This window comes from Euprymna scolopes, chromosome 18, assembly GCF_053919585.1.
Source record: "Euprymna scolopes isolate OS-2025 chromosome 18, ASM5391958v1, whole genome shotgun sequence".
In the NCBI taxonomy this organism is placed as follows: domain Eukaryota; kingdom Metazoa; phylum Mollusca; class Cephalopoda; order Sepiida; family Sepiolidae; genus Euprymna; species Euprymna scolopes.
Genome location: NC_136499.1, coordinates 7,329,763 through 7,342,606, shown reverse-complemented (window position 1 = coordinate 7,342,606; position 12,844 = coordinate 7,329,763). Strand labels below are relative to the sequence as shown.

The 12,844-nt window shown below is 31.9% G+C and overlaps 1 protein-coding gene across 6 annotated transcripts in view; it reads left to right on the top strand.

Annotated features, from left to right (window-relative positions):
- Nucleotides 1-12,844, top strand: part of LOC145297491 (uncharacterized) — a 241,128-nt gene that overhangs the window by 207,905 nt on the left and 20,379 nt on the right. For 3 of the 6 annotated variants that reach the window (XM_080143383.1, XM_080143382.1, XM_080143381.1), the window contains exon 28: nt 8,136-9,383. The exons of 1 other annotated variant lie outside the window; for it this stretch is intronic. In XM_080143383.1, the coding sequence (XP_079999509.1) occupies nt 8,136-9,383 (1,248 nt within the window). The remainder of the gene's footprint in view (nt 1-8,135; nt 9,384-12,844) is intronic. 2 more of the 6 variants (XM_080143386.1, XM_080143384.1) reach the window with 2 other exon arrangements.

Genomic DNA, 12,844 nt, shown 5'->3' with positions numbered 1-12,844 from the left:
TTGCCTGAAGTAGTTGTCGGACGTATCAAGCAAGGGTGAAAAGCGATGGTTGTGATTGACGATGACGTAACGATCGTGCGTCTCTTTCTCTCTTTGTCTTTCACTCTGTGTTGTTATTCGTCGAACCTTTTGCTTTTATTGACACATTCTTTCTTTGTTCCATCAGAGGTCAATATATGTGTCAAAGTCCGATATTGTATTTTCTTTGTTCTCTGCTAACCTGGAATTTGTGTGTACAATCCCCAAGCTCCTTTATGCAACATTCCGTGAGGTGATTATTTTCAAATTTAGATTTTTTCTTGTCGAACTTCTATGAATAATCAATCCACATATCAAAACTTCAGAACCGTTCTAAAGCTTTGTCGTACTTTGGATCGAAATTACATAGTTTGGCCATGTATAGCATGCCACCCCCTGTAGCCATTCCATAACGCACATGAATTCCCCAGCTTCGAAAGTGTATGAGATCCAAATAATTCAAATGATACAAATTACCAGTCATAATCTCAACACTCCCCTAAACATCAAAAGAAAAATATATCGAAATTCGATCATTCTTGTAGATAATTTATGATAGATTATTGATCGATTGTTTATTTCACGATATTGTTCGCATATTTTTCAAGATAAAATGTTATCTATATTTTTCAAAACAAAAAATGACATAGCTTTTTTTTTTCAAATAAATATATTATATATTTCATAGTAAAAATATCAAAGCAATATTTATTTCTATCTATATATAGATTTGTGTCTATATATGAAATGATATACAAACTGCTAGCGTATTAAGCGATGCTCTTTGTGTAAACAAATCGAACTTAGGCATTTGGACGATGTCAAAACATCGTTAATTCACTACCCGCACAATAGCAGCTGAATAGCGTAATGGTTTGGGCGGTCAGATTTCGATCCTGGCTTGAGGTAGTTGCCTGTCTAGCCGCACTGATGAGCTGTGATACAGCGAAACATTACTGTATGTGTATATATGAGATTTTTATTGAGATTTTTATTGAATTTGAAGTGATGTATAATTACTTCGACAATCAATTCACGTCGCAGCTTGCACAAGCCATGAAAGCCACAGACCTGAAGTCCTAAACTCGAGTTTCGCTCTTCTTTGGGTGCATCAATAGAACATATCTGAACTCGGTATTTGAAACCCGAGTCACTTGCATGCGAGGCGAGTACTCTGACACCCGAGCCAGCACACCAAATACAAGAAAGTCAATTAGCTAATATGTATCAGACAAACCTCGGTGAAATCCGACTGATGAACGCATCTACTTCTTTTCAACAAGGGATGCAGTCATCAACTACTAAGATATCAGGACGATGTCTCACAAGTAGGATTTTGCACTCGCTAGGATGATTTCATAAAAAAAACCCCAAAAAACTTTCGATTTGTGGCTATCATGGCTTGTGTAAACGGCAACATGGTTGATCGAGGAAATATTTATATATTAATAGTAGTAGTAGTAGTAGTAGTAGTAGTAGTAGTCGTAGTAGTATAAAATACACTTATTACAAGTAATATACACAAAAATGTTTGTTTCATTTCTGAGGGAAAGCAAGATAATCACAGTAGTCTGAATAATCCAAATAATAAGGATAGATTTAATTAACTTCCATAAACAAAACAGGTGATTCACGAAATCATCCATTACATGGCTGAGCTAATATTCTTGCACCTATTAAATCCTTTCAAATATCTATTTTTCATATTAGATTCTAACTAACCCTAAAGTAATCCCCTATTAATTATCCCTGATAATTAACTGCATCATGGGACCATTACAAAACCTTAGAGGCGTTTGGCATTCTGATTTGTAATTTTTTTTAATAGAAATCGCTCCAGACAAAGCCTGAAGCCACTTGATGCAATGATGCAAAAATAAATACTACTTCAAGGTCAAAATTTCTGAAAACGTATACCGCAAAGGTAAAATTTTGACAAGCTGCAAAGCAAGATTCGGCAAGTCATTTGTTGTAAAATTTGGTGAAGAGAGGGGCCAGCTCAGCAAAGCATTTCTTTATTTCTATAACAGGAATAAGGGCTTATAGATATCGTTTTTTTTTATCATATCCCTGGGAATGGGTAGGTGATAATCAGATCATCGAGTGTGACTTCAGTTCGCAGTGTGAAATTTGGGGTGGGGGTCATTTTTTTTTTCAACAAATTGCTTCAGACAATACATAATGCTACTTGATGTAAGGAGTTTAAAAAGATAATGTTTCAGGTAAAGAAAATCTTGCCAACAATAAGTGTTAGATGGAATAGATTCCGACCCAGAAAACAGCAAAACCCCGACGTGTATAATTTTTACGTTTGCAAAAATATCTGTACATATTACATGTTTTTTTTTGTTTTTTACAATAATTCGAAAATTAAAAAATAATCAAAGTAACAACACTATAACTAAATATTTAGAGGTTTTAAAAGAATTGAAATCATAATCAGTAATTATATCGGAATCGGGAATTTAGAATTTAGTATCGGAATCAGAAAAAATATTGCAATCATCTCATCACACATGGTTACTAACGATCATTCAAGTTTAACTGAAAACACAACTTCTTGAATTTGCATAATTTATTTTGAGATGCGTAATTTGCATAATTTATTTTGAGATGCGTAATTTGCATAATTTATTTTGAGATGTGTAATTTGCATAGTTTATTTTGAGATGCGTAATTTGCATAGTTTATTTTGAGATGTGTAATTTGCATAGTTTATTTTGAGATGCGTAATTTGCATAGTTTATTTTGAGATGCATAATTTGCATTTTATTTTGAGATGCATAATTTGCATAATTTATTTTGAGATGCGTAATTTGCATAGTTTGTTTTGAGATGCGTAATTTGCATAGTTTATTTTGAGATGCGTAATTTGCATAATTTATTTTGAGATGTGTAATTTGCATAGTTTATTTTGAGATGCGTAATTTGCATAGTTTATTTTGAGATGCATAATTTGCATAATTTATTTTGAGATGCATAATTTGCATAATTTATTTTGAGATGCATAATTTGCATAATTTATTTTGAGATGTGTAATTTGCATAGTTTATTTTGAGATGCGTAATTTGCTTAGTTTATTTTGAGATGCGTAATTTGCATAATTTATTTTGAGATGTGTAATTTGCATAGTTTATTTTGAGATGTGTAATTTGCATAGTTTATTTTGAGATGCGTAATTTGCATACTTTATTTTGAGATGCGTAATTTGCATACTTTATTTTGAGATGCGTAATTTGCATAATTTATTTTGAGATGTGTAATTTGCATAGTTTATTTTAATTATTTCAAAACAATAAGTTGAAAATAAGGATAATAGTCCAAATAATTAAAAAAAAAAAACAAACAAACAAACTAGGAGTACCTCATTAGAATTTTATTATTTTAAAAATGTTCATATGTTTCTTTCGTTGCATCATTATTTTTATGTTTCTCTATTGAAATTACTAACAACCTAAAAAATTATCTCCTTTGGATCTGTACTGCGATAGTCTAAGAATATTCAGGCAAAATTATTCCTTTGAGAAATGGGTATTTTTTCCACCGTCTGTTTACGTTAAAATACAAATTGTAACTTTTAAAAATTGTGGCACATAAAAAATGGTAAACAAGTGGCTTCCCAAAACTGAAATGCATCCAATGATTCTGAGGTGAAAAGAAAAAAAGTAGTCGTTGCTTTTGTATGGATCTGTTTCTTTGCTCTTCCAGAGCAGATCCATTGATCCTAGAAATACAGGATGGAACGATAAAAATGTCGCCCAAAAGAAAACAACACTACAGCTTTATCTTAAAACTTTTATTGAAAAAAAATCAATTCAGGTAACTTGATTATGTAGTAGAGCTGACATCTCTTCAATGTATCCGCCTTCAGCCTCAATTACTACCTCGATACGTGTTCAGAACTGGGAGCATGTCTTTTCCACAAACGCCGGTGGTAGATCGGTGAATACTCGGCGGACGGCAACGATCAGGCTGGCTTTGGTGTTGTGGGAAGTCATGTTGGTGATGTTTTCGATGTATGACCAAACGAAGTTGTCCCGTAGGTCGGGAGCGGAGGGGGGGGCAGTGAGAGAAGGATATAAAGTCGTAGCATTCCTGAAGCCAAGCCTGGGTCTCTTTGAACTTGTGGGCCAGTGTCGAGTCCTGCTGCCACACGCAGGGTCTGCCAGCGACCAACTGATTGCACCAGGGGATCACCGCATTCTTCAGCACATCCAGGATCTGCAGCGGTCATCTGACTGCACCAAGGGATCATCACACTCTTCAACATATCCAGGTACACTTTGGTGTTGACTTTCAAGCCGACTTCAAAGATGTGAGGTGGCATGATGTGGCCCGTACTTGAAACCACACCAAAGACCATAACCGTGGTCGTAAACATTGTTTTCATCACCCTGGACATGTCCCTCTTATTTGTGGCAATCCAACGATACATTTTGAGGGTGGTGGCAATGGTCCTGTTGTCATAACTGGAATCAGTAGAGAGCATGAGTGGTATAGTGACACATTTCCGATCTTGCTCGTTGAACATTGTGTCACTTTCAGGCAGGATAGAAGCATCCTATTGCTCTTGGGATTTGTACACAACTGGCCAACTAGTAGATGGTCTGCAACAAAAAAAGAAAACCGGTTTTCATCAAACAGAAATGGAATCATGTCGTCCTTTCTAGGGCAACAGTTTTATTGTTCCATCCTGTATTATGAGTGAAAAACTAGAAAAAAAGTATTTAACAACGATTTCTTAAACTGCACTAACTTATTTTTTGCAATTGGTTTTTGCTGCAAAGCAGATGCGCAAAATGGTCAAATGTTGCACCTCTACTTGCAGGGGATTTTTAAATTGACAAATTTTTGAAAACAGCTTTTAATGAAATTTTCTTTTTATTATCATTATTATTATTTATTTATTTTTTTTGCTAAAATCAAAATAGTTTTAATTTATATTAATTTTTTTATTGTGTTCTTCTTTTGTGGGTTATATAAAAAAAATTGATCGTGTCATTTTTACTTGCTGTTTGGCATCTGAAATTAATATCTATGAATATCTCTATCATTATTAAATACCAAAATTCCGGACATACTTTATATAATAACTACAAAAATCTTTCTCGACTCTGCAAGCAACCTCACGAGTATCAGAGGGGAGAGTATTGTTAGAATAAAAATCCAACATTGTTGTCTGATCCTTCTCATTAACGATTGCAAACATTAAAAATACTTAGTATGGATCAGACAATAACCAAGATCCACTCTAGCTGAAAATCGAAAGTATAATTTTGAAAACTATGGAAAAACTTAGCTCCGAAATATTAGGATGGCCAGTGTCACGACCATATACATTGGTCTATATTAATAAAAATATATCTTGCTTTTCTTTTATTGAGCACTCTTAATAACCTCATTAAATTAATTAGTTATCATTCTTGAATCCCTTTAACCTGCTATATACATATGTAATTTGTATATTTGAGCATTTTTTGTGCCGGGATCTAACGATTCTGCTCGATTGTAAACATGAACTCACTATATCTGCAAACGTTTTCAAATGCACTTTTGGTATATCCCCTACGTGTCCGACGAAGACGTATGAGAATCAAAAACGTTTGCAAATGTGGAGAGTTCCTGTTTGCATGTGAGCAGAACATTAGACCATTCGTTGATCAACCCGAAAGGATGAATCAGAAAATTAACAAACAAGGATTGCCACTGTTATTTAATTAAACGGACACATCTCTCCCCCCCTCTCTCTCTCTCTCTCTCTCTCTCTCTCTCTCTCTCTATATATATATATATATATATATATATATATATATATATAACTACTTAATTTATTCACATAAAATTAATATACGAAAGTATAGATTTATGCGTAAACTTTAAGTATTTACTTCAAAAGTGCTCAATATGTAGGTAGAGCTAGTTAGTAAGTTATATATATAAGTATATGGCGATTACGCTACACTGAATATTCCGCGTTTCATCCACTCTAGGATTCTTCAGGCTTATGAGCATAAGCCTGAAGAGTCCTAGAGTAGATGAAACGTGGAATATTCAGTGTAACTTAATCGCCATATACATTTTATAACTTATATATATATATATATATATATATATATATATATATATATATATATATATATATATATAATTTGTTTTGGGACGCTTAATCGGTATCGGAATCGGAAAAAGTTGAGCCTATTTTTCAATACCAAAACCAATTCCTTAAATTGATTTTGGGTAAGAAATATCTTCCACTGGTTGTAGTAATAATAAAATAAATATTTATTGATTTTAAGCTTCCAGACTAAAATCTCTAGATCACCCCCTCACAAATGTGTTTTATATGTTTGAGAAAATATAGGCACATTTAATGTGTGTTTTTATAGTAATCGGACAAAGTAACAATTTTATAGTTAAATATTTAGAGATTTATAAAGAATCGAAATCGGGAATTAGTACAGAATCGTCCCATCACTAACACGTATATATATATATATATATATATATATAATGTGTGTGTGTGTGTGTGTGTGATGAGAAGCTACACAAATGCAATCACGTTTCAATCATATATTTCTTTTTGTTTTTTACATTCATCTCCAACAAGACATTGCCACTAAAGCATAACGGACTACTGTGATTGGGTCCAGATCTATAGAGGAAGTAATCTGAATGGGGAGTTGAGTAGTAAGATGTTTGTTCAAATTACATTTAAATTTATGTATGTTCATATAGTTGAGCAAATAGGGAGCAGGGGGTGAATTCTACAGGTAATTGACCAAAGGAAAGAAGCTATTAGAGCAGAATTCTTCGGCGTCTAGAGGCTTCTCCTCTGAAGGCGTGGAATTTTGCTTATATGGAATGATTCGAAGGTATTTTTGTTGAAGGGATGCAGGTGCAGTAAGTTCATTGGAGTACATTCAATGGAAGTACTTGTAAAAAAAAACACAGGGATGCAATACTGTGGCGATGTGACAGGAATTGGAGATTAGCAGACAGTGTGTGACCTATTAGGTTAGAAACTCTTTTTGTACGTTGTCCAAGATGGATAGCCATGTTTAATAGAGTAGAGAAAAAATGGAAATGGTAGAATCGAATGATACTGTCAGGAAATTGTGGCATGATTTAAGCATAGATCTAATACACTAGTGACCTGAGGAAATTTGTGATTGAAAGACAACTCATTTTTGTAGTATCTCGACATCTTCTTCTTCTTCTTCTTCTTCTTCTTCTTATTATTATTATTATTATTATTATTATTATTATTATTGTTAAATAGACATTTAGCACATAAGAAAAATACATGAAAATACACCCAAGATGTTTTAAATATATTTCCCACTTTTAATATATATATATATATATATATATATATATATATATATATATATATATAAGAGAGAGAGAAAGAGACAGACAGACAAATATATAGATATACATGTAAATATAAATTATGTGTGTGTATTTGGATATATATTTATACCTATATATTTGTTTAAATGTTTATCTATAGAAATGTATATGGATATATATATATATATATATATATATATATATATATATATATATATATATATAAACTGTTTATGCCTATATATATAAATATATATGTAGACACATACATATATATATATATGGCAATAAAAGGATAAACTGATAAACTTAATCCGAAGATATGAATTAAAGGGAGTAATAAGGAACATCTAACCACTCAATCAAGCATGAACAAAATTACTAAACATGGTACATGGACCACTTTTAGCTATTTTGTTTGCACTTGATAAATCCTAAGAAACGGTAGGCGAAACGTTGATTTATTAAGTCTTCTTTTGTCCATTTTTGCTTCACATATATATAAACACATGTTGAGGTGATATATTTTCCATAAAACTTTCATACAAATGTACATTTGTTTGTTTGTTTTTTTTTTAATTTCAGGTGAGATGGCGGGGTAATTGGCTATTAAGTATTTTATTTAAAATCAACAGAAAAAAAAACATTAATTTAATCCGTCGTATATTCGTCATTAATTAATTGAGTGAATCTGCTTCTAAAATATGTGCGCAACAATTTTTTTGTTGATGTCTGTATTTGATTCTCATTTCCTTCTTTCTTAGCCTATGACCAAAATCCGATTCTTCTCATGGGCAAAAGACGAAGAAGGACAACATCGGAAGAGGTCGACCTCAAGAAATCTTCAAGCTCCGACACTTTTGGCCACAGTGGTAGCCAGGGTGACAGCAAGCGTTACTCTAAGTCAAAGTTGTCGAACCAGAGCTACAAATCTGCCGGAAAATCTCCGATCAGGAAGCAACAAGCTGCCCTCCTGCCACAACCGCCACCACCTATGCCACCTCCGCCGCCACCACCACCATTGCCAACTACGTCATCGTCGTCGTCAACATTTCTGTTTGACTCAGCAGTCAAGCAATCCCATAAGTCTAACGTAGATGACAAAGTCAGGGTTTTCAAGGCGGTGTCAGCTTCCTCATCATCTTCCTGCATCGGGGTGCCGTCGTCCGCCTCAGAAAACCCGACGACATCATCCGACAATCTGCAGACAACCGACACCTCTCACTGCCGTAAGTCCTCCACGAACTCGTCTTCATCTTCGTCGTCGTCATCGTTGTCGTCGTCGTCGTCGTACATTAGCAGCAAACATTCTCACCCCAGGCACTCGAAAGATGCGAGCTCAAAGCGAAAGCACAAACGTCGGAAAGACAGCGGCCATCAGAAGCATTCAATACACAAATCACATGCTTCGCAAAAATCCTTGCAGCAGAAAGATAAACTGAAGCGGAAAAAAACCTCTGCTTCTTCTTCTTCTTCTTCTTCTTCTTCGTCGTCGTCGTCCATTTGTGAAGTACCGTCCGCATCCGAACGACCAATGTCACTACTATCCTGCGGTGAGAGCTCGTTCGTTCCTAACACCGAGAAATCGCCAATTCAGCCAGGTTACTGTAAGCTAGCACCAAAACACCCTAACCCCAATGCCTCTTTTACTATTATTCGGGCTGCCTCATTCGAGCTTAAATCTAGGAAAAACCCAAAAGCACTCGACTCGTCGTCATCTTCTTCTTCTTCCTCTTCTTCTTCTTCGTCGTCGTCGTCGTCGTCGTCTCTGGTGGTTGAACGTAGCACAACAAGTAATAGCAGTGAGAAGTGCTCTCCTCGGCCTGCTTCTTGTAACGAGGAGGCTTCTTCGACAGATAGGAGGAATGGTTCCTCTGGGGTAAAGCGAAAAAGTACAGAGAAATCTCATGGGAAAGATAAGAAAGCGATTTCGAAGAATGCAAAATCTAGCAGCAAGAAAAAACACCACAGTGAGAGAAGTGGCTCAACCGAAAGTAGAAGCAAAATTGCAGGTACAATTTCATATTTATCAACGTATATATCCACAGAGCCATGTGTACAAGATAACTAATATATATATATATATATATATATATATATATATATATATATATGTATGTATAATACAATTATGTTATCAAAGAATATATCTATAACAAAGCAAACCTTATCAAGATAAGAAAAGCTCAACACTATTAAGAGGGGCAAACAAATATATGAAATAAAAGATGAGCAATAAAAGTCATACATAACTTTATTATATCATCAGAACAATACAGAAAATTAAAAAGAGAAAAAAAAAACCCTCTTTAAGCCATGGGATTTCTGTCATTATTCCATATCTATTATTAAACCAGTAAGTAAACACTTCATCAAATCTCCACACTAACGTACTGTACTTGCAATAACCCTTATCTCTGAGTGGCTTCCGGGCCTTGATAAGTGGTGACCACCGTGTAAAAAAAACAAACAAAAAAAAAACAGTTTTTGTCTATATTTGCATTTTGTATAATTCTGGCCCGTTCTCTACATTTGACGAGAAACATATAGCTTCGAAATGTCATGGCCTAAAAAGTTGTCTTTCAGTTAAGTTTTCCTTATTGTTCTGATGATATCATAAAATGATATATAACTTTTATTCCTCATCTTTTATCTAATTCAAAATACCAAAAGGTGGAATTAATTCAAACTCATAATGTTTTTAGACAGACGCCTGAATTTTCATTATGTAATATAATATAATACAATATTACATATGATAATATAATATAATACAATATTACATATGATAATATAATACAATATTACATATGATAATATAATATGATAATATAGTAAGATAATGAAAACTTAGGCGTCTGCCTAAAGACTTATAAAATTGTATGAGTATGAATTAATTCCATCTTTTGGTATTTTGAAAGATAACTAATGTTATACATGCTCAGAAGTTAGAAATTTACTTTCATTGAGCTTAATATTTGTTACAATTCGAAATATAATTTATATAGCGTATATTCTTTCTCATACTCTTAAGAATAATAAATAAATAAATATATATATATATATATATAAATATGAATATATATATATATATATATATATATATATATATATATCTTTAAAATAGTAATGTAAAACATTATTATAAAAATATGTATATTTAAAGATTCCATTCTATCCTGAAAAATGAGTGTTCACTATTCGAGATCGAATATTTAGCATATTGAATAGTTGCTACGCATAGCAATAAGCTAGTAAAAATAAGTACACAAACCCATCATTAAATTAGAAGTAAAATATTTCGGTCGATTCAGACGACCTTAATCATTCATTGTGTTTGTGTCGTTATTTCTGCTAATCAGTCTGTTTCAATGCATATCCACTATTTCATATATTAAATATTCAACCACATTGAATGTATACCATTTTTTAGAGAGAAATTTATCAGAGTGCTCGATTATCAGAATTAAAGTCTAACATGTTTATTAAGATAGTTACGCTTCGGATACAATCATACCAGTACTTTCCTTGCCTCAATATGACGATTCATCGATGACTGGTCAGTTGTTTTCAAATTCCAGGCGCATCTCTGTCCAATGCAATGAGTTCGGAGTTTTGCAGCAATCAAAGAGTTCTTTATTATTCCAAGGTAACTGGAAACTCACTGCTGAATTGTCGTTTTGAGGCAAGGAATGACTGAATCATATATATATATATATATATATATATATATATATATATGGAGGGTAATTACAAAAATAAATTCTCCTTTTTATTTAACTCAAAAAGTTGAAGAGATATGAAGATGAAAGTGGTACCATCAAAACGAGCAACCTTTTGTGCACCAAAATTCATCTTTCCGCATAGTCACAACCATTCTCAATGCACTTTTACCAAGAATTCAATGCTTTTGATGCACGTCCATGACAGAGGTTGCTTTCTTATAGTCTCACACCGTCAATATCCTCAAGAGAGAGATATAATTTTCAGGTCATGAATGCATAAGTTCAGTCATTCGCCCTTCATATATATATATATATATATATATATATATATATATATTTAGTCTAAATTAAGTATACCATGTAGTTCAGATCGGTCAGTAAATTATTTTAAAGTAAACGTCGCTTTTTAAAGAGTATTTAAATGAATAGTTATTTACAAGGCTAGAACATAGAAAAGTCCCGAAAGAGAAACATGAGACTCAGCAGGGTTCGAACCTGTGATTTAACATAAAAACTGCTTGTAATAAATCTTATGGTTAGCACTTAACTACTGCGAATTAATTGGATTGTGTTGATTATTCCGATTATTATTTGCATCTTGGATGTCATTTTCACCGCGTTCCGGCCAATATAACTTCCGACCTTCTTCAAGTGCTTTGAGTCAAACTAAAGAATTGTTATCGTGAACTTTGGAATTCATATAGAATTTTCAACTGAATCCGTTATTTCGCAATTTCGATCTAAAAATTTCCGAGTTTGACAAGCTGCAGCCTGAATGATTGAAACGATGTAAGAATAAGAATCTTTCATTTTGCAAAAGTCAAAATAAGTGCAAAAAAAATCACATTCCGATTTGTGAATAGATTCAAATCGAATCTTTTTTGCTCTTTGCACATTAAAAATGCCATCAACCTTTACTTTCAAACTATCATTACACTCATATATACATAATAAAAAACTCATATATACATAAAATAAAAAACTCATATATACATAATATAAAAAACTCATATATAAATAATATAAAAAACCCATATATAAATAATATAAAAAACTCATATATACATAATATAAAAACTCATATACATAATATAAAAACTCATATACATAATATAAAAACTCATGAATACATAATATAAAATATCATGTATACATAATATAAAAAACTCATATATATATTATATAAAAACTCATATATACATAATATAAAAACTCATATATATATAATATAAAAACTCATATATACATAATATAAAAAACTCATATATAAATAATATAAAAACTCATATATACATAATATAAAAACTCATATACATAATATAAAAACTCATATACATAATATAAAAACTCATGAATACATAATATAACAAAATCATATATATATAATATAAAAAACTCATATATACATAATATAAAAAAATCATATATACATAATATAAAAACTCATATATAAATAATATAAAAAACTCATATATACATAATATAAAAATCTCATATATAAATAATATAAAAACTCATATATAAATAATATAAAAAACTCATATATACATAATATAAAAAACTCATATATATATAATATAAAAAACTCATATATAAATAATATAAAAAACTCATATATACAAAATATAAAAAACTCATATATACATAATATAAAAAACTCATATATACATAATATAAAAAATCATATATACATAATATAAAAACTCATATATAAATAATATAAAAACTCATATGTACATAATATAAAA